Source organism: Globicephala melas, chromosome 15 (assembly GCF_963455315.2).
Source record: "Globicephala melas chromosome 15, mGloMel1.2, whole genome shotgun sequence".
In the NCBI taxonomy this organism is placed as follows: Eukaryota; Metazoa; Chordata; class Mammalia; order Artiodactyla; family Delphinidae; genus Globicephala; species Globicephala melas.
The window spans coordinates 4,788,299-4,811,379 of record NC_083328.1 but is presented as its reverse complement, the minus strand read 5'-3'; the positions used below and the strand labels follow the sequence as shown (position 1 = coordinate 4,811,379).

General features: G+C 45.3%; 1 protein-coding gene across 2 annotated transcripts in view; it reads right to left on the bottom strand.

The window, feature by feature from the left end:
- The window catches only part of CYTH3 (cytohesin 3), an 89,664-nt gene that overhangs the window by 17,800 nt on the left and 48,783 nt on the right, over positions 1–23,081 (bottom strand). For both annotated transcript variants that reach the window (XM_060284675.1, XM_030846047.2), the window contains exons 2-4: positions 7,708–7,790; positions 5,363–5,427; positions 4,842–4,908 (exon numbers count right to left, since the gene is read on the bottom strand). In XM_060284675.1, coding sequence (XP_060140658.1) covers positions 4,842–4,908; positions 5,363–5,427; positions 7,708–7,790 — 215 coding nt within the window. The remainder of the gene's footprint in view (positions 1–4,841; positions 4,909–5,362; positions 5,428–7,707; positions 7,791–23,081) is intronic.

Sequence of the window (23,081 nt, the reverse complement as noted above, 5' to 3'; positions counted from 1 at the left end):
TGAACGGGCTGCGGATGAGGCTTTCCTGGATTCTTCCAGGTGCACACGACCTGCTCTGAAACCCAACGCTCCCCAATCACTCGGATCCGAGAGGAAGTACCATCCAGCCACCTCCCAGGATCCGGGACGGCAGATGGGCTCGGCACAAGGGGAGCCCTTCTGTGCTTAACCGTCACGTAAGGCGGGCAGAGGAGGCCCCGAGGGAAGCCTGAGCTCCCTGTGCAAGGACGGAGGCCCTCCCTGGTCGTGGAGAACACGGAGCCACTGGCGTGAGCCCAGGCCACAGGCAGAGAGAGCAGCTGCGAAGGAGAAAGGGGCTGGCTGCACCTGGGAGGGGATGAGACAGAGCAGAGGAAGAGGCCTGCTCTCGGCCTGAGGACACGCACCCCTGTCCAGAGAGGAGGAGACGTCACACGCCGGGAGGGATGCAGCCACGGGCAAGGATGCTGGCAGCCCCGGGAGCTGCGAGAGAGGCTGCAGCAGAGGCTCCCTTGGAGCCTCGGGAAGGAACAGGCCCCACCCACACCTGGGCTTCGGGCTTCCGGGCTCCCGAACTGCGAGAGAATGAGTTTCTGTTGATTGAAGCCACCAAGGTTGTGGCGGTTTGTTACGGCAGCCCTAGAAAACAGATACATCAGGTAAACGCTAATGATTCAGAAGCCCTATTTTATTGCTATTTTTAGTGGCGACTCTTAATTTTAACAAATTTTTAAACTTATATTCATCTACCAACATCCAGAAAACCTTAGCCAGCTTTTAATTTCCTTCCTTTCCTTCTTGCTACTTACACATTGAGAGAATCTGGGACTTAGCTTTTAAAAGTATTCTCACAACAATCACTATGTAGACTTAACCGTAAGTTCTTCTGGTCTCTCTGCTCTTCTTTTTTTCAATCCCACATCTCGCCCTTGGGCTCACCTCCGGATCAGAGATGTACGACTCCAACTACTCCATTTCTGGCGCTCAGAGAAGGTCTTAGTGGTTAATTTAAATCACTTTTCCCCAGACTTCGGAAAACACGATTTCCCTGTTGTCCTTGATTCGCTGCTGCTGATGACGAGCTTGCTGTGATTTTGTTTCTTCTTAGAGAATCTGCTCTTTCCTTCCTGGAAATTTCCTACACTTCTCTTAATCCACAGGTTTCCTGATATCTTACTCAATATATCTATGCATATAGGTCTTTAAGAAATGTACCCTGCTTGGCATTTGGTGAGCCCTTTGAATTTGAGGACTTGATCTTAATCTAGTTCTGAAATATTCCAATATTTTTTTTGAAATATTTCCTCCACTCCAGTTTCTTTAAAGGTTTTTTTAATTTATTTTTTTTTACTATTATTTTTTAAATTTATTTATTTGGCTGCCTTGGGTCTTCGTTGCTGTGCGCGGGCTTTCTCTAGTTGCAGCGAACGGGGGCTACTCTTGGTTGCGGTGTACAGGCTTCTCATTGTGGTGGCTTCTCTTGTTGCGGAGCAGGGGCTCTAGGCACGTGGGCCTCAGTAGTTGTGGCACACGGGCTCAGTAGTTGTGGCTCAGGGGCTCTGGAGCGCAGGCTCAATAGTTGTGGCTCACAGGCTTAGCTGCTTTGCGGCATGTGGGATCTTCCCGGACCAGGGCTCAAACCCATGTCCCCTGCATTGGCAGGCAGATTCTTTTTTTTTTTTTTTAATTTATTTTTGGCTGTGTTGGGTCTTCGTTGCTGCACGCGGGCTTTCTTTGGTTGCGGCGAGCAGGGACTACTCTTCGTTGCGGTGCGCGGGCTTCTCATTGCAGTGGCTTCTCTCATTGTGGAGCGTGGGCTCTAGGTGCACAGGCTTCAGTAGTTGCGGCACGCGGGCTCAGTAGTTGTGGCTCACGGGCTCTAGAGCACAGGCTCAGTAGTTGTGGCACACGAGCTTACTTGGTCCACGGCATGTGGGATCTTCCAGGGCCAGCGATCGAACCTGTGTCCCCTGCATCGGCAGGCGGACTCTCAACCACTGCGCCACCAGGGAAGCCCAATGTATTATGTTTTTAAAGGCACTTCTAGGAAGTTGGGAATAAAAGGGAGAGTCTGCAGAGTGTTTTCAGCTTCGTTGATCTCATCAACCGTCTCTCTTCTGTATTTATAAACCCAAGTGCTACTCCTGGGTATCCCCATACCCGAACAAGCCAAAGCTCCTTGCTCAGTGTGTTATCGCTCTGGGACTTAAATCTTCCTCCTGGCCTGAAAGAACGAATTCACTCTGACAAGAGCCTCGTGTTTCACAATGTCACGTGGTTTAATAGGGGCCTGGGCCATGGCGGAGACGCAAGTTTGAATTGTGAGATCATCCGGTGCTGTTACAGACTGAATGCGTGTGTCCCCTGAAAATTCCCATGTTGAAGTCCTAATCCCCAATATGATGGTATTAGGAGGTGGGCCCTTTGGGAGGTGATTTGGGTTCGATGAGGTCATTTGGGCAGAGCCCTGGTCTGATGGGATCAGTGTCTTTATAAGCAGAGATGCCAGAGAGCCTGACCCTCTCTGCCATGTGAGGACACAGCAACTGGACAGCCGTCTGCAAGTCAGGGAGAGGGTCCTCACCAGAACCTCACCATAATCTTGGACATCCAGCCTCCAGAACTGTGAGAAAAATTAATCTGTGGCTTAAGGCACCCAGTGTACGGTATTTTGTTATGACGGCTGGCATTGACTACAAGTGCTGAAACCAAGTCTACAAAACCAGAGAATCTTGATAATTATTCCCAGAAAAAGCAAACATGAAGACTAAATGTGTCAAGTGGTTTTTTCACACAACATAATTACAAGTAAGTTGTCAAATGGAACCGAGAATTAATATTTCAAAAACTCTTTTAGGTGAACAGTAACACAAAACGAAGCCTGTGGTGCAATTCGCCGCAGCCCAGGCACAGCAGATGAAACACCCATGTCCGAGACGGGTCAGCAGACACCACGGGGCTGGCCAGGGGCCTGGGCCACCTAGGCCGGGCTCAAGGCCACCTACGAACCAACCCCAGAGTCTGCCAGAGCCCAGGAAGCACCACAGTTCCAGGCATGAGTCTCAGAGTCGGGTTCTGTGCTCCCTGGCCGCTCCCCAGCTGTGACACAGGAATTAAGATGGAGCCACCCTCAGGAGGTCGTCACAGGGACTAAAGTCTACCAGGCCACATGCTTCCTTAGCACAGCTCCTGACAGAGCTACTTCTCAATAAACGTTAGCCATTATTATTGTAAATCTGACACACAGTATATGTGAAATAAGACAACAGGCAAGACCCTGATGGTGAGGACTTCAGGCACCGCTCAAAGCAAGTACTTATTTGTCTGTTTCGAGAGCAGATCTGAATCCCCCCCATGAGCTGAACAGCGTGCTACCCTGCACTGCACTTGAAAACAAGGCCCAGTTTTTAAAACGTCCTCGTTAGACCGTCTCTCTCCTGAGATGCTTCCAATGCTCATTACATCTGCTGATAATTCTACTCTATAAACTCAACTTCTAAAAAAAAAAGACTGTTACTAATCCCAAATATCAAATTATTACCCAATTCACAATTTGAATTGTTCTCACTGACAATCTGGAGTTGATTTATACCCTGTAAGCAGAGAATTAGGAAGCAACAGGAGAACTTTCACGGTGGCCAGAGTACCCGAGTTAAACAGAGACCCTCCTGTGCTGCAGCCCTGCTAATATCTTGACAAAACCCAAATCTGCAAACCTTGAATAGGGAAAAGTGGTAGGTATATCTTTAAATAACATCTGCAACTGTGCTTGCACCTACAGATGTAAATTTACAGATCTGAGATCTTGCGCAGTGTAATTCCAGCCATCAGCAAACATTTGCCGAATCAACAAATAATTAAGTAATTAGTACAGAGATGCCAGGAAAAACAAGGAAGACGTTAGAAGTGAACACAAATTAAAGACCAGTGAGGGGACTTCCCTGGTGGGGCAGTGGATAAGACTCCACACTCCCAATGCAGGGGGCCTGATCGAACCAGGGTTTGATCCCTGGTCAGGGAACTAGATCCCACATGCATACCGCAACTAAGAGTTCGCATGCCACAACTAAGGAGCCCACCTGCCGCAACTAAGATCTGGTGCAACCAACCAACCAACCAAACAACAACAAAAAAAGACCAGTGAGGAATGAAGTCACCGGCAGGGAGGGCCTGAGGCCACCTCTCTGTGGACAACGACTCTCCTCTCCTCTCCTAGACCATGAACCTTAGCGGCTGATCAGGTCCACTCTTCTCAAAACCAAAACGATGTTACGACTGAGCCATGTGTTCCACAAAGCTTTATAGGTTCAGCTAATAGGTCCTTTAGCTCAAATCTCAAAAACAAGATGCTACATGTTGCAGGTTTCATTTCTTAGGGGTGCTTTCCTAGAAAATCCAACTTGAGGAAAGATATTGGCTTAAATCTGGAGTCGCTTGGTCTTTCAGACAGATGTCTTCTTTTTAAGGTAAATGAAAGGAAGGAAGACCTCTCCCTTGAACCTTTTAACCCCCTAGACCATAAAATCTACCGTCTCTGCCCCGATGGGCCATGCGACTCCCTGGCCTGGGGCTCCTGAGGGCCAGCAAAAAGCTCGGCCTGGAGGAACCAAGGAACTGAGCGTCAGGCAGCTCCTGTGAGGCCAGCCCCGACTTGGAACTTCCCAAAGAAAGGCCTCCTGGTCCAGGGACTTCTGCTGCCCCCGCTCATCAGCAGCTCCCTTTGGGGTAAAACTGAACATCAACTCAGTGTCTTTATGAGGCATATGCCCACCCTTGTCCAAGAGGGAGCACGTCTTTAAAATCGATCAATCCATCCATCCATCAGTCTCTCACAGGCCAGAAAAGTGAAGACGTTCTCTTACCTTCTTGGGATCCATGTTGAATTTCTTCCTTCCCATGGCTATCTGCTTGTTCCTCTGAGTAGTTTTGCTGTGCGTTTGAATTAAGAAGTCGTTACTGGACGTTTGCACAAAGCACCGGGAGCTCAGGTCCCCTCCCAGGAGGACAACTCGGGAAAGGAAAGGGCACAGGCCCCCAGGTCCCCCTGCCCAGGTGGAAGCAGCAGAGGTACGGCCACTGCAGCTCTTTTCTTTCACAGTTGCTAACTTGTTCAGCAAAAGCAGAGCTTCTTGTTACACAGAAAGGTCATGTCTGGGCAGGGTGTTCTGAGGGGCCTGCGCGGCTTTCTCAACTACAAGGCCTGACGGTGAACTGGACCACGTGGGGAAGGGAGAAGCAGGGAAGATGAGGGCGGCGGAGGAGGAGGACGAGGCCCTGACAGGCTCCCCCCGCTGCCTAGCCCCAAAGCCCGCTCCGCCGTGGCCACCACAGCGTCACGAGCTCGGCTGGAGGGTGACCTGAAGGTGCAGCCACAGCTGCTCACCTCTCCTCCACGGACGTGAGGTTGTCGATCTCCGTCATCACTTCCGCGATTTCATATTTCAGCCTCTGTCGAGAAAGAAAGAAAGCGTTGTGGGGGGTGAGAGAGGGGGTCTCCACCTTCAGAGACCTTTTAGCCCCCCAGGTGCAAGGTCCCCTCAGGTCTCATCGGGACATCACAGGTATGGAGAAACCAGCACTGCTTATGGACACAGAGAGTCTCGTAGTCAGAGCCACGCCAACTCATGAGCAAACAAAATTACTGTTTGTCCACCTCCCATCAGAACGAGAGCAGAAGGGTCCCGCAGGCAGATCCTCCCGCAGGCAGATCCTGGAGTGTGTGTGTGTAAAATCAAGAAGGGACCCCGGGGAGAACGTCACAGGTGTAAAAAGATACCAACGGCAAAAGGAAAGCAATGAGTCCCGTTATACGTCACCCACACACGCCCACCTGCCTTCGCCGGCACCTGACTTCTTGGGAAGACCTGGGGCGAGGCTTAAACTCGAGTCAGGTCAGTATCGGGCCTCCAACCACCGTCTCAGGAAGATCTCTGTCACTTCCCATGAGACGAGGCACTGTGGACAGAGCCCAGGAGGTGACAACGATCTTGCCTGGGGCCCTCGGACAGGCCAAGGACCCCAGAAGGGACAGACTCCCTACCGCTTACTGGCTGAGACAGCTCTGACCTCCTGGGCCTCGGCATCCTCGACTCAGAAGTGAGGTCGCTGGAGCTGCACAAGGCTCCATGGGCACTATTATTGCTAACGTCCAAATCGGAACGTCAGCCTTACAATATGTTCTTATTCTTCAACCAAAGCTCACGTTCTGGGTTATCTGATTTTTCTGAGAATGACGGGTAACCTTAGAAGAAAAGGTTTCATGAATTATCTCTCAAATACAAAGAGATTTTTATTCAGACCCTATGATCTCAGGTGCCAAGAAACTTCAGGCTCACACCGTGAGCCCCCAGAAAGGAGCTACTGTCTGGACACAGCTCGGTTCCGCAGCAAGTGGCCGGGGAGGCCACATTGACTTTGGCGGGACAATGGTTAGGAAGCTTCCCAGGGAGTAGCCACACGTGCAGTCGACTTCCCGAGGAAGCCCCAGACGGGAGCCGCGAGCGCTGCCCCTCTGCATCGTTTCTGCAGCTGTTACAGACGCTCCGACTCGGAGACTGTGGCTTGACTCCTCTGGGTCTCCCATGGGACCCCCTCCACCCTGTCCTCTGAGCACACAAGTGTGGAAAGTGCAACGGTTGGCTATCTGTGTCTTGTCCGTCACTCTACTCCCACCAGCTAGTAGGTGCTCGGTGCACAGCTAGAACTCAATATATGTTTAGTCCATTATTCAAAGGACACCTGAGTGCCAACCATGTGCCAGGCAGCATGCCAGGGACCCTGGTAGACGAAGCGGGGCCTCGCCATAGACTTCCGGGAGCAGTACGTGTGCAGGCGCCACTGCCGTGTGAAGACGCCCTTCGTGACTGCAGAGTCACACATCGCTCGCCCGTGACTCCAGGCATGACTTCTCTTCCAATGAGTCCACGCCGCCCCGTGAGCACGAGCTCTGCTTCACCAGCCTGGGTAACTCTTACGCTCCGCCTCTCCATATGGTTCGGATAAACGCATACTAAATACCCACTTTTTTACATTTTCATGAAGCTACTTGATTTACAATTTTTAAAAAAATTTGTTTTATTGAAGTACAGTTGATTTACAATGCTGTGTTAATTTCTGCTGTACAGCAAAGTGATTCAGCTACGCGCACACACACGTATATATTCTTTTTCCTTTTCTTTTCCATTCGGGTTTGTCACAGGATATTGAATGTAGCTCCCTGTGCACTCCAGTAGGACCTTGTTGTTTACCCTTTTTTTTTTTAATTGGAGTATAGTTGCTTTATACTGCTATGTCAGTTTCTGCTGTACATCAAAGTGAATCAGCCACACATGTACATATATTCCCTCTTTTTTGGATTTTCTTCCCATTTAGGTCACCACAGAGCACCAAGTAGAGTTCCCTGTGCTATACAGTAGGCTCTCATCAGTTACCTGTTTTATAGTAGTGTATATATGTCAATCCCAATTTCCCAATTCATCCAACCCCCCGCCCTTTCCCCCCTGGTATCCATGTTTGTTCTCTACGTCTGTGTCACTATTTCTGCTTTGCCCATAAGATCATCGGTACCATTTTTCTAGATTCCACATACGTGCGTTAATATACGATATTTGTTTTTCTCTTTCTGACTTACTTCACTCTGTATGACCGTATCTAGGTCCATCCACGTCTCTGCAAACGACGTGATTTACAATTTTACCTAAGAGCAAAAACTAAAAGACATTTTTTTACCTCGATGTCATCAATAAGTTCCTTTTTTCTTCGACGAATGTCTAAAAGTTCTTCTCTCTCTTCTAATGAGAGGTCTTCAGGCACTGAAAGAAAAAAAAATCAAGTTAAACAAGTAAACAACAGCTACTCCAGAGAACAATGTGCCAACTTCTGGTGAGGCTGAAGGCGGGTATATGTACAAGCCAGCGATTCTGTGTGTAGGTATTATCCCAAGGAACCCTCGCTTACAGACCACATGTGAGATATTCATAGCAGCATTGTTTTAATAGAAAAACAACCTAAGTTTCCACTAATAAGAAAATGAACAAACTGTGGCATATTTATGAAACAGAATCCCACACAATTAACAATGGCTGAACTCAGTCTTCCAACACACATGAAACCCACAAGTGAAAAGAAGATAAAAGGAGGCTGAAGACATACACTGTGCGTGACACCTTCCACAGAGGGATGACATACACATACGCGGAGCATAAGTAAATGCACAGAAATGATCAACGCCACATTCCTTTTTTTTTAATGGCAGTTTTTTGGTTTTTTTTAAAAATATTTATTTACTTTTGGCTGCGTTGGATCTTAGTTGTGACGTGCGGGCTCCAGAGCATGTGGGCTCTGTAGTTGTGGCACATGGGCTTGCTAGTTGTGGCACGCGGGCTTGCTAGTTGTGGCACGCGGGCTTAGTTGCTCCATGGCATGTGGGATCTTAGTTCCCCGACCAGGGATCGAACCCACGTCCCCTGCATTGGCAGGCGGATCCTTAACCACTGTGTCACCAGGGAAGTCCCTCAACACCACATTCTTGATAGTGGTTCCTTCTGAGAAGGTTGGCTGTGAGGAAATACATTCCAGAACGATATTAGGGAACGTCAATGCAGTGGGTAAAGGTTGGCTGGTACATGGACATTTAATTTTAATTGACAGGGTTGTTCATTATATCCTTGCATTAATGATTAACCTCTGCAGTATTTTCCATTCCTACTATGTCTATATTCTCTTTTCCTTGTGCTAGAATTGGCTTTTATCTCATTAAGCTTTTCAGAGAAACAGCTTTTAATAATCCTCTACCTGTGTGTTTAATTTCTATTTCATTAATCTGTTTAAAGAAACAAAAGATTAAGAATCTGAGTAAATAGCAAGAGAACATGTAGAGCTTCTACAAACAAATTAAGATAATGTGATCACGGTGCAGGGACAGACAAACGGACTGATGAACCAGAAGACAGTAGCCAGAAAAATACACACAGACTCACAGAAACTTGATTTACGACACAACTGACATTGCAGCTCAGAGAGACAGGGCAGACTCTTCTATGTATGTTACGTGCTGTATCAGTTATCTCCATGTAAAAAAAATGAAATTGAATTCCTGGTTATCATCGTATTTTTAATCGGTTCCAAGTAGAATAAAGGCTTAAATTCAAAAGGCAATAAATATTACACAATTTCTTAGGAAGAAAAATAGAAAATGTGTTTATAAATTCAGAGTAGGAAATTATACCACACCACCAAACACCCACCCCTGCTACCGCCAAATAACTTTGAAAGCAGCCATCATTATCCTAATTTTATAACTGAGAAAACTGAAGCCAAGAGACGTCTAATGATTTTCCCTGGTGACAGAGAAAAAATATTTGAAGAAGTACTGGGTAAAATGTTCCATATTTGATAAAAGACATGAATATACACATCCCAGGTGCTTGAACTCCCAGTAGGATAAACCCAAAGATCCACAAGGGCCCAGAGTACGCTACGGGCAGGCCCAGCAGCTCAAGTGTCATCAGGGACCCGCTCTTTCCATTCTATAGTCCAAAGTGTCAGCTTCATCGTAAAGCTGCTGCTAGCGGCTTCCAGAGGCTTCTTATTCATGCATGGGGTGGGGTGGGGTGGGGTGGGGAGACCCAGATCAAGAGAAAATGTGAGAACCAGCAGAGAATGATGCATCCAAAACCAAGAAAGGAGAGAATTTCAAGAGGGAAAAACCCAACAACGTCAAATGCCACAGTAAAATAAAGAAGCAAGTGTGCAATTCTTGAACCTCCCAAGGAATTACTCTTACCAGCAAGCAAGCACCTTACTGCAATATAGAGAGAAATCAAAAACTAACCAGTTGGTTGACGCTATCCTGTTACGAAAAAAATAAATGCACCCAAAGAGTCAAATCGAGTCTGTCCAGTGTGGACTGGGCTCCCAAAAGGGGCCTCATTTAAAAAAAAAAAAATGTTCTGCTGAGTTCTCCTATGTAGCTATATGAAAACAAGAGTCTGAAAGGGTGCCACTCTAGTTCAATCATCAATAGACTTTGGTTTAAGAAAACCCACCTCCAGTTTTCTCCCCTCCAGCCCTGATGATGAGTAGGGTTGGCTGATAACAGTGAAGGTCCATTTTAAGTGAATCTAAACACCAGAATGATTTAACTCAAGAATCATGATCTTTAATGGATTTCCTTGATTTTCTCTCAGTAATGCCCATCTTTTCCTATCCCTTTAAGGCCCTAAAGAGTTAAAGTACTGACCATTTACTTTACCCGTAATTCTGACCAGAATTTGCATGTCTAAAAGAAAGACAAATTCTGTAAGGTGGGATAACGATATTGTGATTATGTTTAAAAAAAAAAGTCTTTATTCATACTGTAGAATTTAGGAGTTGTAATATTATTACATCTGGACTTTACTTTGAAATAGTTCAGCAAAAAATTAATCAAGCAAAACGATAAGTGTTAAATCTATTTGATGGATATATGGGCATTCATTACCTACTTTATACTCTAAGGGTTTGGAATTGATTGATTGATTGATTGATTGCTGAATTGGGTCTTCGTTGCTGTGCACGGGCTTTTCTCTAGTTGCGTTGAGCGGGGGCTACTCTTTGTTGTCGTGTGGGGGCTTCTCATTGCAGTGGCTTCTCTTGTTGTGGAGCACGGGCTCTAGGCGCATGGGCTTCAGGAGCTGTGGCGCACGGGCTTAGTTGCTCCATGGCATGTGGAATCTTCCCGGACCAGGGCTCGAACCCGTGTCCCCTGCATTGGCAGGCGGATTCTTAACCACTGCGCCACCAGGGAAGTCCTGGAATTTTTCATAAGTTAAAAAAAAAGTTTCAAGTATAAACGGCCAGTAGCACCTTTTCAGGGTATTTGGCTGAAGTATTAATGAAAAATAATGGAATGTTTCCTGGCACATTTTAAAGAATAAATAAAAAGAATACAAGTATATAATGAAATACTCAGGACCAATCTCTGTACAGCTGTCACTTGAATATCTTGATGTCCTACTAGTTCTTTTAACTCCCTGAATGTACGGTGAATACCAGCATTTTGCTGGTATTCAGTGAAATTCTATCAGCATCTCTCTGCCTTCAAAATAACTCTGCAGCCACACAGTCCTCTCACACACAGATAATCTCACGCACGCGAGTACCATAGGAAAAAAACGGGAAGGTGAGCCATGTTCAGAGAAGGCGTTCTTAACTAGCAAGACCTTTCCCACAACTCAGCAGTCTTCTCCCAATGAAGGCAAAAATAAGGTCTGGTTCACTTTATCATCTACATTTTGTCACTTTGACATTGTTAGGTAAGATGAAACGGAAGTCTACAGCTGATTTATTTTTTCTCCTAAGAAATCCAGTCGTTTATTTTTCCCAATTGAAAAAGTTATACATGGATATGGTTATTACACACATACATACTCTCTCTCTGAAAACATACAAAAGGGCATACCATGAGAAATTTCCTTCCAACCTCAATAAAAGCTTTTTTTAAAAAAGCAAGTTAACTGGAACCCGCTGGTGAAATTCAGTGCAGTCGCTGCAGCTGATCACCGTCTTCCCGATTCTCCAGAGATAAGGGCCTTGCTTAAGCCTCACCACTTGGGGCCCATTTCTCATCTGCAGAATGACGGGAGGAGGTTAGCCACAACACAGCAGGTGTGGTTTCTACAAATATAAATGTTTTCACAGGGGAAAAGCAATGTGGAAAGATGTCAAGAAATTCCCCATTTTAGTACAAAGGTGTTGCCAGAGAGGTTTTAGATTAAGAATCAGGAGCAATCTGTGTAATTCAGTCCAGGCCCCTGCCTTTCTCGAGAAGGCACTGGTTTCCCACGAATGGAGGCTTGTGGGTGGGAGGTCTGTGTTTGGGGTTCATGATTTGTACGAGCTTAATTGAAGTACTTAGGTGGGAAGTTCTGCTTTCAGCCAAGACGAAGTAACAGGGATAGATTTACACTCCTGTCTGAAATGACTACAACAACGGACACAGTTCTACACCCGCCAGGTATCCTTCAAAAAGGAAGGTGAAACAAAATCATTTTCAGACATCAAAAACTTGAAAGAATTCATCACTAGTTGATCTGTACTATAGGAAACGTTTAAAAGTCCTGGGGTGGGGACTTCCGTGGTGGCGCAGTGGTTAGCAATCCACCTGCCAATGCAGGGGACACGGGTTCGAGCCCTGGCCGGGGAAGATCCCACATGCCATGGAGCAATTAAGCCCATGCGCCACAGCTACTGAGCCTGTGTTCTAGAGCCTGCAACCCACAACTACTAAGCCCGCGTGCCAAGAGCCCGTGCTCCACAAGAGAAGCCACCGCAATGAGAAGCCCATGCACCACAACCAAGAGTAGCCCCCGCTCGCCCCAACTAGAGAAAGCCTGCACGCAGCCAACGAAGACCCAGCCAAAAATAAATAAATAAATAAATAAATTTATATTTAAAAAAAGCCCTGAGGTGGGGTGGGGGGTGGAGAGATAACAGATGAAAGTCTGTATCTACACGGAAGAATGGAAAATACTGTAAATGGTAACTATGTGGGTAAACATTTTCCCCTCATGATGTGAATCTCTTTAGAAGATTTACTGCTACTGTTCAAAGCAAAAATAACAAAGTGTATTGGGTTGGTAACACACATAAAAGTAAAGAGCACAAAGGCTGGGAAGGGAGAAATGAAAGTACACTGTTCCAGGGTTCTTACCCTGGATGTGAAGTGGTGTAATATTATTTGATAGTAGACTCTGATAAATTAAAGGTATATAATACCTAAAAAGCACTACTACTTAAAGACTAAAATAAACCACTAAGATAAAGCATGCAAAAACTATATTAATAAGAAACTGAGAATCATTACTTTATGATGTTTAATGAAATCTAAGATCCCATCAAATAGAAGATGAATCCTCCACTTTAGTGATTTCAAAATGTAGAAAATTTTGCAAATCAGAATCAATGGAAAAAGGGAGATTATCAGACATACTGACATCAAAGCATAAGCAAATGGTATCTCAAAGTGTTTTCTAATTTTCAAATTATATTAATAATCTATTTACCTAACAGATTCCAATCCACCAAGAAGCTGTAATTTGGTTCACGGCTATAAATATCAAATGACTCCCTTACAAATTTTACACACGCACATACACATACATACACACACACACACACACACACACACACACACACACACACACGATCTTCCATAAAGTTAATCAGCAGTTCTCCTAGGGGAAGATAATGTTCCACAGATGTGAACTGTGGCCAGAAACCTTCACCTTGTTTTAGTCACTAAATGTCAAATGTGATAATTTAACAAATTTGATAATAGGTGATAAAACAGGGTTTCAAACAATCACTTGCACATGACCCACAACTGCATATTTCTGGTACCTAGTGCTAATGGAAACTGATGTCACTCAACCTTAATTTTACCTTGATTACTAATCAATACTAACTTTTTTGTTATTGTATGGTATTTTTCAGAGTTTTGGTCAATGCCATAGGACACTAAGAATTCTGGGAAAGCATGGGCTTGGCCTCTGGTCCCATTAATTCACTACATGGGAACTCTGTACTGGAGTGTGGTTTAACCCAAACAAATAATACCTACCTGGAACACTACAAAAACCGGTGACTTAAGCTGTTAAAGCAGGATGAGTTCCTAGCTACTACGAAGCAGTATGGTTTATACCAAGAACATAAAGGCAGGCTGTGGCCGTCGGCAGCTGTGCCTCTGGGTCTGGTCACCACCCAAGGGCTGTACGCCTTCAGCGAGGTGACGAAGTGGAGTCCAAATGGCTAACAGGGCCAGCAGTATGTCAACCACACCGGGGGCCAGGTCAGTGCAGGCTCCAGATCGCTAAAGCACTGCGACCAAACAGCAGCGGCAGCCTTTCTGCCAGGGACAAGGAAGGACAGAGTGTGCCTCGCGGGGAGAGAGGCGCTCTGGGAGGCCGGCTTTCTACGGGACAGGAAGGTCCTGGCCCCCACGGACCACTCAGCAGTCACCTCCTGTCACTCCCCCTCATCCTCCTTCGTGATCTTTCTTCGTCCCGGGACACTCATGCTTTTCCCAGCCTTCTTTGGATTAGGTGAAATACCCCTTTAGACAAACAAAAACTCAAGAGCTGGCCACCAGCACACCATCATTAAGGGAAATTCTGAAACAATGAACTTCAATCAAGAGAAAAGACCCAAGATGGGAGGGGTGGGACACCAGAGGGAATCATGGGCACAGATTTACAGAAGGAAACCTAAAGAAAAAGTGACCACACAGGATGATAACGTCTCACAGAATAAACAAGAGCCAGCGACACTAGGATGGAAACGGGAAGAGATATAACTTGCTCTCAAGTGCTTAGAGTTCCGAGGAGGAAAGCCTGCATCATTAGCTTCGACCTGGCAAGCTAAGAATCCATATTAAGATGTCTAGGCTGGTATGGAGGTTCCTTAAAAAACTACAAATAGAACCACCATACGACCCAGCAATCCCACTACTGGGCATCTACCCTGAGAAAACCATAATTCAAAAAGAGTCATGTACCACAATGTTCATTGCAGCTCTGTTTACAATAGCCAGGACATGGAAGCAACCTAAGTGTCCATCATCGGATGAATGGATAAGGAAGATGTGGCACATATATACAATGGAATATTACTCAGCCATAAAAGGAAACAAAACTGAGCTATTTGTAGTGAGGTGGATGAACCTAGAGTCTGTCATACAGAGTGAAGTAAGTCAGAAAGAGAAAGACAAATACCGCATGCTAACACATATATGTGGAATTTAAGGGAAAAAAATGTCATGAAGAACCCAGGGGTAAGATGGGAATAAAGACACAGACCTACTAGAGAACGGACTTGAGGATATGGGGAGGGGGAAGGGTGAGCTGTGACAAAGCGAGAGAGAGGCATGGACATATATACACTACCAAACGTAAAACAGATAGCTGGTGGGAAGCAGCCGCATAGCACAGGGAGATCAGCTCGGTGCTCTGTCACCACCTAGAGGGGTGGGATAGGGAGGGTGGGAGGGAGGGAGACGCAAGAGGGAAGAGATATGGGAACATATGTACATGTATAACTGATTCACTTTGTTATAAAGCAGAAACTAACACACCATTGTAAAGCAATTATACTCCAATAAAGATGTAAAAAAAAAAAAAAGTCTAGGCTAAGCAGCAAAGCAATGGAAATGGAGTTCAAAATGCCCAAACTGAGAAATAGGAAGAAGAAAAACTGCAATGAGAAAAAAAATCCAAAACAACAAAGAGAAACAGAGAAAAACTGTTAGATATGTCAATTCTGTCTCAATACAGCTGAAATTTTAAAAAGAAAAACCATTAGAAATACAAAATGCAAAATATGGGAGTAGGAGAAAAAAAAAAACTCCAAACATTGATTTTTACTGTGGAAGACTAAAGAAAGAGTCTGTGATACGGCACAGTTCCTCCGATCAGGAAGGTGGGAGGCTCGGGGACTTCCTTTGCCCAAGAGAGGGTGGCACAGAGGACACCATGCAGGACCCGGAACCCAGGCCTCACACCCCTCCTGTCTGGGAACCCCAAGACCAGGTCCTGTGCTCCAGAGAAGCCCGGGTCAGCAAGCTTCTGAATGAAACCTACTGTGCTAAGACACCACTGGCAGGGAGAGTCCAAGACATCCCAGCTGTTGCAGCCGCCTCAGCTGAGGCCCCGGACCTCAGGGAGGCAACTCAGCCCCGGCTGACCTGCCAGCTCCATGCAGCCACGGGAGTGGGTGGACGCAGACGAGAGCGGTCCATGAACTGCAAGCCAACTCCCAGAAACATGAGCAATAATAACCACTGCTGTTTTAAGCCAATTACTCTGGAATACTTTGTTATGAAATAACAAAGTCATAAGTAACTGATACATTTACAATGAACAGGAAAAAGGACCAAGTTTAAAAACCCGGACGTAAAAAAATGCACAATGGAAAAACACCCAACTAAACGCTCTTTAAAAGAGGTTTATTTATTTATTTATTTTTGGCCTTTTTTATTGAGCCAAATACACACGACATAAAATTTACCATTTTAATCATTAAGTGTACAGTTCAGTGGCACTAAGTACATTCACAACGTTGTGCAACCATCACCACTGCCTATTTCCAGAATTTCTCATCATCCCAAACAGAAGCTTTGTAACCATTGAACAGTAATTTCCCATCCTCAACCCCCAAGCCCTAACCGCTGGCCAGTAACCTCTTTTACACTCTAATCTCTCTGAATTTTCCTGTTCTAGGTGTATCATGTAAGTAGAACCATACAATATTTGTCCTTCTGTGTCTGGCTGATTTTACTTAGCACAATGTTTTCAAAGTTCGTCCACATTGTAGGATGTATCAGAATTTTATTCCTTTTTGCGGCTGAATAACTTTCCACAATGTTTAGCCACCATTTTGCTTCTCCATTCATCTACTGATGGATACTTGGGTTGTTTCTAAATTTCGGCTACTGCGAACAATGCTGTTATAAACGTGAGTGTACAATTTTTGAAGTTTAAATCCACAAACACGGATTTGGTCCACAATCAAATATCATACTATATATCACCCCTCTTAGTACATCATGACACATGTTAATATGTTAAAGATTCCATGGAGTCTGTAAACAGAAAAAGAAGCACCAACAACACTAATTGTATTAAACTGAGAGGATTCTTAACTGACGTGACCATGGACTCATCTTTTAAAAAACAGAACATCTCTATGCTGTGTAGCCTGCTGAACATAATTAAGGACAAACAGGCCTAGGTTTGTTTTTTTAAATTAATTTTTATTGGAGTATAGTTGCTTTACAATGTTGCGTTAGTTTCTGCTGTACAGCGAAGTGAATCAGTTATACACATACATATATCCACTCTTTTCTAGATTCCCTTCCCATTTAGGTCACCACAGAGCACTGAATAGAGTTCCCTGTGCTATACAGTAAGTTCTCATTAGTTATCTATTTTATATACAGTAGTGTATATATGTCAATCCCAATCTCCAAATTCATCCCACCCACCTTGGTAACCATAATTTTGTTCTCTACATCTGTGACTCTATTTCTACTCTGCAAAAAAAGTTCACCTGTACCATTTTTCTAGATACAAGAGGCTTATTTATTTATTTATTTTGGGGTGTGCTGGGTCTTCGTTGCTGCACGCGGGCTTTCTCTAGCTGTGGCGAGCGGGGGCTACTCTTTGCTGCGGTGCGTGGGATTCTCATTGCAGTGGCTTCTCTCGTTGCGGAGCACAGGCTCTAGGTGCGCGGGCTTCAGTAGTTGTGGTGCACAGGCTCGGTAGCTGTGGCTCGCTCTAGAGTGCAGGCTCAGTAGTTGTGGCGCACGGGCTTAGTTGCTCCGTGGCATGTGGGATCTTCCCAGACCAGGACTTGAACCCGTGTCCCCTGCATTGGGAGGTGGATTCTTTTTTTTTTTTTTTTGCGGTACACGGGCCTCTCACCGCTGTGGCCTCTCCCGCTGCGGAGCACAGGCTCTGGACGCGCAGGCCCAGCGGCCATGGCTCACGGGCCCAGCCGCCGCACGGCACGCGGGATCCTCCCAGACCAGGGCACGAACCCATGTCCCCTGCATCGGCAGGCGGACTCCCAACCACTGCGCCACCAGGGAAGCCCCCTGGGAGGTGGATTCTTAACCACTGTGCCACCAGGGAAGTCCCAAGGCTTATTTAAAATATAAGAACACATAACAATTGAAGGCAGAAGGGTAGGGAGTGATATACCAAAGGAAAACTGGTCCCGTGACATGAACACAGGCAAAACAGACTAAAGTCACTAGATACTGACATCGTTCCATTAATCACAAAATTAACAAGTCTGAACATATATGCAATTAACACAATAGCTTCAAAACGTATAAAGCAAAAATTGACAGGGTACACGTAAAAATGGACTCTTCCTAAAGGCAAAAAAAAAAAGAAAAAAGAAAAAGCTATAGATTTGACTAATACAATTAACAAGCTGAACTAGTAGACATAATATGCTTCATCAATTTTAAGAGGTGCGTCTTTACGTCTCTGAAACCTAATGTGACATACAGAGGTCAATGGCTTCATATCTGTGAATACGTTTACGACTGCCAGGGGCACTACTGAAGTGCTTGCTACTCCTTGATGGTTCTGCTAAAAACACAATTTAAGAACCATTTCATAAAGAAATAAGAGGCTGACTATTGCTTCAAACCTTGCATTGGTACCCTCTAGTAAGATCAATAAAGTCTCAGTGTGAAAACCTGCAGAATTCAAACCCCGCCCCTCCCGGACGATACAGGAGGGCCCTTTAGAAGTGCTGTGCGCCTGTGCCTTGAGCAGCAGAGAGGACAGCACTGCTGTTTGTACTGCTTCTGACAAAAACGCAAATGCCTGCTCTGTGCAGAGAACGAGGCTCTGGTCCTAGGCTTTAAGGTGTACCTTAACCAACTTATTTTGCTCATATCTTACCTTCTATATGTATGGACAGTTAGTAAACGTTGTTTAGAAATCAATGCTTAAAGACGTTTAAAGAACTCTTCCCATCAGTATAAGTAAGAAAATTCTAAGTGAGAAGAAATCATTAAGTCTGGTTTAATTGACAGCTTCTTTTTCCCTTAATGGAACATAAAATAATGACGCACCTTACAACTGGTGGAGACACAGATTCAATCAGATCACTGCCCCCCCCCCCCAGCAGCTGTGCAAAATGCATTCTTTTCGGGGGCATGGGGAACATTTATGCAAACCGACTGTATACCGTCCATCAACAAAGTCTTACTAACTCTCACGGGACCAGTGTGGTGGATACAATGGATTGGCTTTGCTCCACCGAAAGCTCAAAATTACACCACCGGACTCTCTTACGTTTAGACTTGTGAGGATGAATTCGGCTCTACCCACGGATGCACCACCCAGGACTCCACAGAGGGAAGTGAAGCAGGGGTCCTCGCCCTGCCTTTTCTTAGAGAATGCTTCTTGGCTGGCCAGCGAGGATGCGGAAGCAGAGGATTTCCTTCAACAGCCTTCTTGCGCTCATTCTCCAGGCTCCTAGGAGTCGAGGCGGTGCTGCCGTAGAGCGCCTTCTGGATCCAGGCTTGTGGACCCCTTCCTCGCTGGAGATACACGTGGATCTCAACGATTCCAGGGGTCGCCTATGAGGAGCTCCATCAGTGACTCAATTCTGGAGACCAGGCCAGAGCCCAGTCCCCTAGTCATTCCAGGGCTGTGTCCAGCACCCCAATTCCCTATTACTTTATCCCTTCCTGCCCCAGACACAGCCAGTTTCGTGTGTCTCCCGTGGAACTCTTATAGAAACAATGCTATCATGAAGACCACGTTCTCTGAGCATAATTATCTCTGAGAATCTCTGAGAATAATTACGTTAGAAATCAATAACAAAACAGTGATTAGAAAAACCCATTTGTTTGGAAATCAAGGAACACAATTCTAAATGACTCCTTGGTCAAAGAAGATATAATGTAAATGTGAAAATTCTGAGAAGACGATGATGACAAACTGTGTATCAATACTTGTCTGCTCCAGCTAAAACAATCCTCAGAAACTCACAGCCTAGAATGCTTATTTTAGGAAAGAATTAAGCTGAAAATAAGCAAAGCATTCACCTTAAAAAAATTAGAAAAATAATAGTTTAAAACCCAAAGGAGAAAAATAACAGAAAAGAAATTCATTTTAAAAATGCAACGAAGTGCAGCCCCTCTGGCAAAAGTCTGGCAGTTCCTCAAAAGGTTCAACACTAAGTCAGCATGTAATCCAGTGAGTCCCCTCCTCCCAGGTGTTTACCCAAGAAAACAATACATATGTCCACACAAAAACTGGTGCACGGGTATTCACAGCAGCATCAGTCACAACAGTCAAGAAGCAGAAGCAACCCAAATGTCCACCGAGTGATGAATGATTAAACGAAGTGGGATATACCCACACGATGGAGTATTACTCAGCCATAAAAAGGAACGAAGCACTGATATGTGGACATGCTATGCTCATCCAGCCACAGAAGACCACATACTGCATGGTTCCATTTATAGGAAATGTTCAGAACAGGCCAAGAACAGACAAAACAAATCTGTGGTAACAGAAACCAGAAGAGGGGTTAAGCTGGGGTGGGGGAAAGGTGCTGCGTGAGAAGTCAGACAAGAGGGCCTTCTGGGGGACGGCAAATGTTCTGCATTTTGATCTGGGTGGTAGTTACACAAGCATGTGTGCTTATCCAAGTAAAACAGCCCGAATTCTGTGTGCACTTAATGCCGGGGCATCGTATTTACTGCCCCTGCAAGTCTACTTCGGGGTAAGTGATCCCTTATAACCCTCCAGGGAGAAGGAAGAACTTCCTTGAAAAGAAACTAAAAGAGCATTCTAAGAGCCTGCCATACACTAACAGAAACCGATGCTCGCCCACCTAGGAGGACTTCAGGACAGACTGGTCTGAGGTACAAAAAGATGAGTCAGACGGCCTCACTGCCACCTCTGCCTCACATTCTGTAGCTCTAAAACTCAAAACACCAAGTAAAAGGCAAGAAGCCACTTGATAAGGGACACAGGGGAAGGGACATGATAAGGGACACAGGGGAAGGGGAATTTTTTTTTTCTTTTTAGAGCAGACCTCATCTTTATTGCACTTTACTCCATTGTGCTTCACAGATATTGCCTTTAAAAAAAAAACAAAAACAAATTAAAGGTTTGTGGCAACCCTGAATTGTCAGATGTTATTTTTTAGCAATGAAGTACTTTTTCACTGAGGTATGCACATTGGTTTTTTTGGGTTTTTAAAAAATTTATTTATTTTATTTTTGGCTGTGTTGTGTCTTCGTTGCTGCACGCAGGCCTTCTCTAGTTGCAGCGAGAGGGGGCTACTCTTCGTTGCGGAGCATATGCTTCTCATTGCAGTGGCTTCTCTTGTTGCGGAGCACGGGCTCTAGGCGCGCGGGCTTCAGTAGTTGTGGCACGTGGGCTCAGTAGCTGTGGCTCGCGGGCTTAGCTGCTCCGCGGCATTTGGGATCTTCCTGGAACAGGGCTTAAACCCCTGTCCCCTGCATTGGCAGGTGGATTCTTAACCAATTCGCCACCAGGGAAGCCCGCACATTGCTTTTTTAGACGTAATAACGCTACTGCACACTTAATAGACTGCAGTACAGTGTAAACGTAACTTATATGCACTGGGAAACCAATACACACAATGTGACTCGCTTTACTGCAGTGGTCCGGAGCTGAATCTGGGACGTCTCCAAGGTTTGCCTGTACAGAATAACTTATTTCAGAAAATTGAAAATCCATCCATTATTAAGGACGCCATTCTTTTGTGTCCTGGTAAGAAAAAGCACTAAGGCTACCAAATTTAATTTTATGATGCCAGACTGTAAGGTGCATTCCAGTTTCAGAGAGGTTAAACTGTGCACCTTCAAATCAGCGGCAGAAGAGCTGTGAAGCACGCTTACTTTATAACGGGGTAACATCTCTTAATTCACAATGGTTTTTAGAGTAGATAAAAATCATTGCTAACTGCTCTAGAAGACGAAACCTTTGTCATGACTGCTGTTACTCCAAAGTCTCCCTCACCCTCCGGCGATCACATCTATCCCTGGGTAGGAGTTAAGAATCATCGCACAACAGAGAGACGATCAAGTCAGCAATAAACTAAGAATGAAAGCAGTCACTGCCAGTTTTTTAAATAACCGCTTTGTGTTTACACTCACATGGGGCAGCACCCCCTCCCCAAGTGAGTCTGCACTCGTATATAAACATCCTCTTGATGACCAACTTGCCAACCCACAACTGTCGCTCTTCCTGGTGGGTGATGCAGCCAACCACCAGTAAGCAACAGGAGGACTTCCGCGGTGGCGCGTGTCTTACTGAAAGCAGTGGTGAAGGGCGATTATCCCCTGGATCCATCCAGCAAGAGCACACGGGAGAGCCAAGAACTCAACCAGCTCTCCGGACTCCTCATCAACAGTGTTGACAATGATCTGAATCAATGACTCCAGCTCACTGTCTACAACCTGTTCCTAAACAACACAGTCCACAGGACTTCTCCGTCAGCATCACTTGTCTAAAATAGGGTTCCAAGGCCACAGCCCATGCCTATCAAATCAGAACCTCTGGGTAGGAGGCCAAGGACTCTGATCTTTAACAAGCTTCCCAAATGATTTTGTTGAACATTGCTAAAATATAGCTATGCACGGCTAAGTCCTTCACACAAATCATGAACGCAATACATTAGAGAGGCAACATGACACAGTGGTTAGAAGCCTAAGTCCTGCAGGCAGACTGCTTGTCTCAAAGCTTGTCTCTGCCACTTACTAGCTGTGCGACCTTAAGCAACTTACCTAACCTCTCTGTGCCTCAGTTTCCTCACCTGTAATAGGATATTATCTATGTCTGCATTACTACAAAAAGCTAATCCAAATTTAATGCTCTTCTTGAATGTTGCTTGAAATTTAAAGATAAATATTACACCTTAAATCAAAGCAAGAAGCATTTAAAGATCTTGAAAGAGACATGTTTTTACCTCAATCATGAACAACTAATAATGAACAATGAGACTTTCTATTTCTACCGTGGATAACTGAAAAAGCAAAACAACTTTTGACATCAAGCCTGTTTAACTGATTTTTTTCCCAGGCAGAAGTTGTGATGGGGGTGGAGGACAGAGTGGGAACAGCTTCACAAATACACAGGCATAAAAATCGTGTGAAGACAGATCGGCAGTTCCTCATAAAGCTAAACACCACCTTGCAATATACAATCCAGCAATCACACTCCCAGGAATTCACCCAACTGAGTTGAAAACCTCTGTCCACATGAAAACTTGCACACGAATGCTTACAGTACCTTTATTCATAATTGCTCCAGGGAGTAGCCTGGCGGTCCAGTGGTTAGGGCTCTGCACTTTCAGTGCTTGGGGGGAAGGTTTGATCCCTGGCTGTGGAACTAGGATCCCGCAAGCCGCGGGGCATGGCCCAAAACAAAACAAAACAAAACAAAAAACTGCCCCAAACTGGAAGCAACTAAGATGTCCTTCAGCAGGTGAACATAAATTGTGGCACAACAGACAATGGAATATTACTCAGCGTTAAAAAGAAATGAGGATCAAGCCGTGAAAAG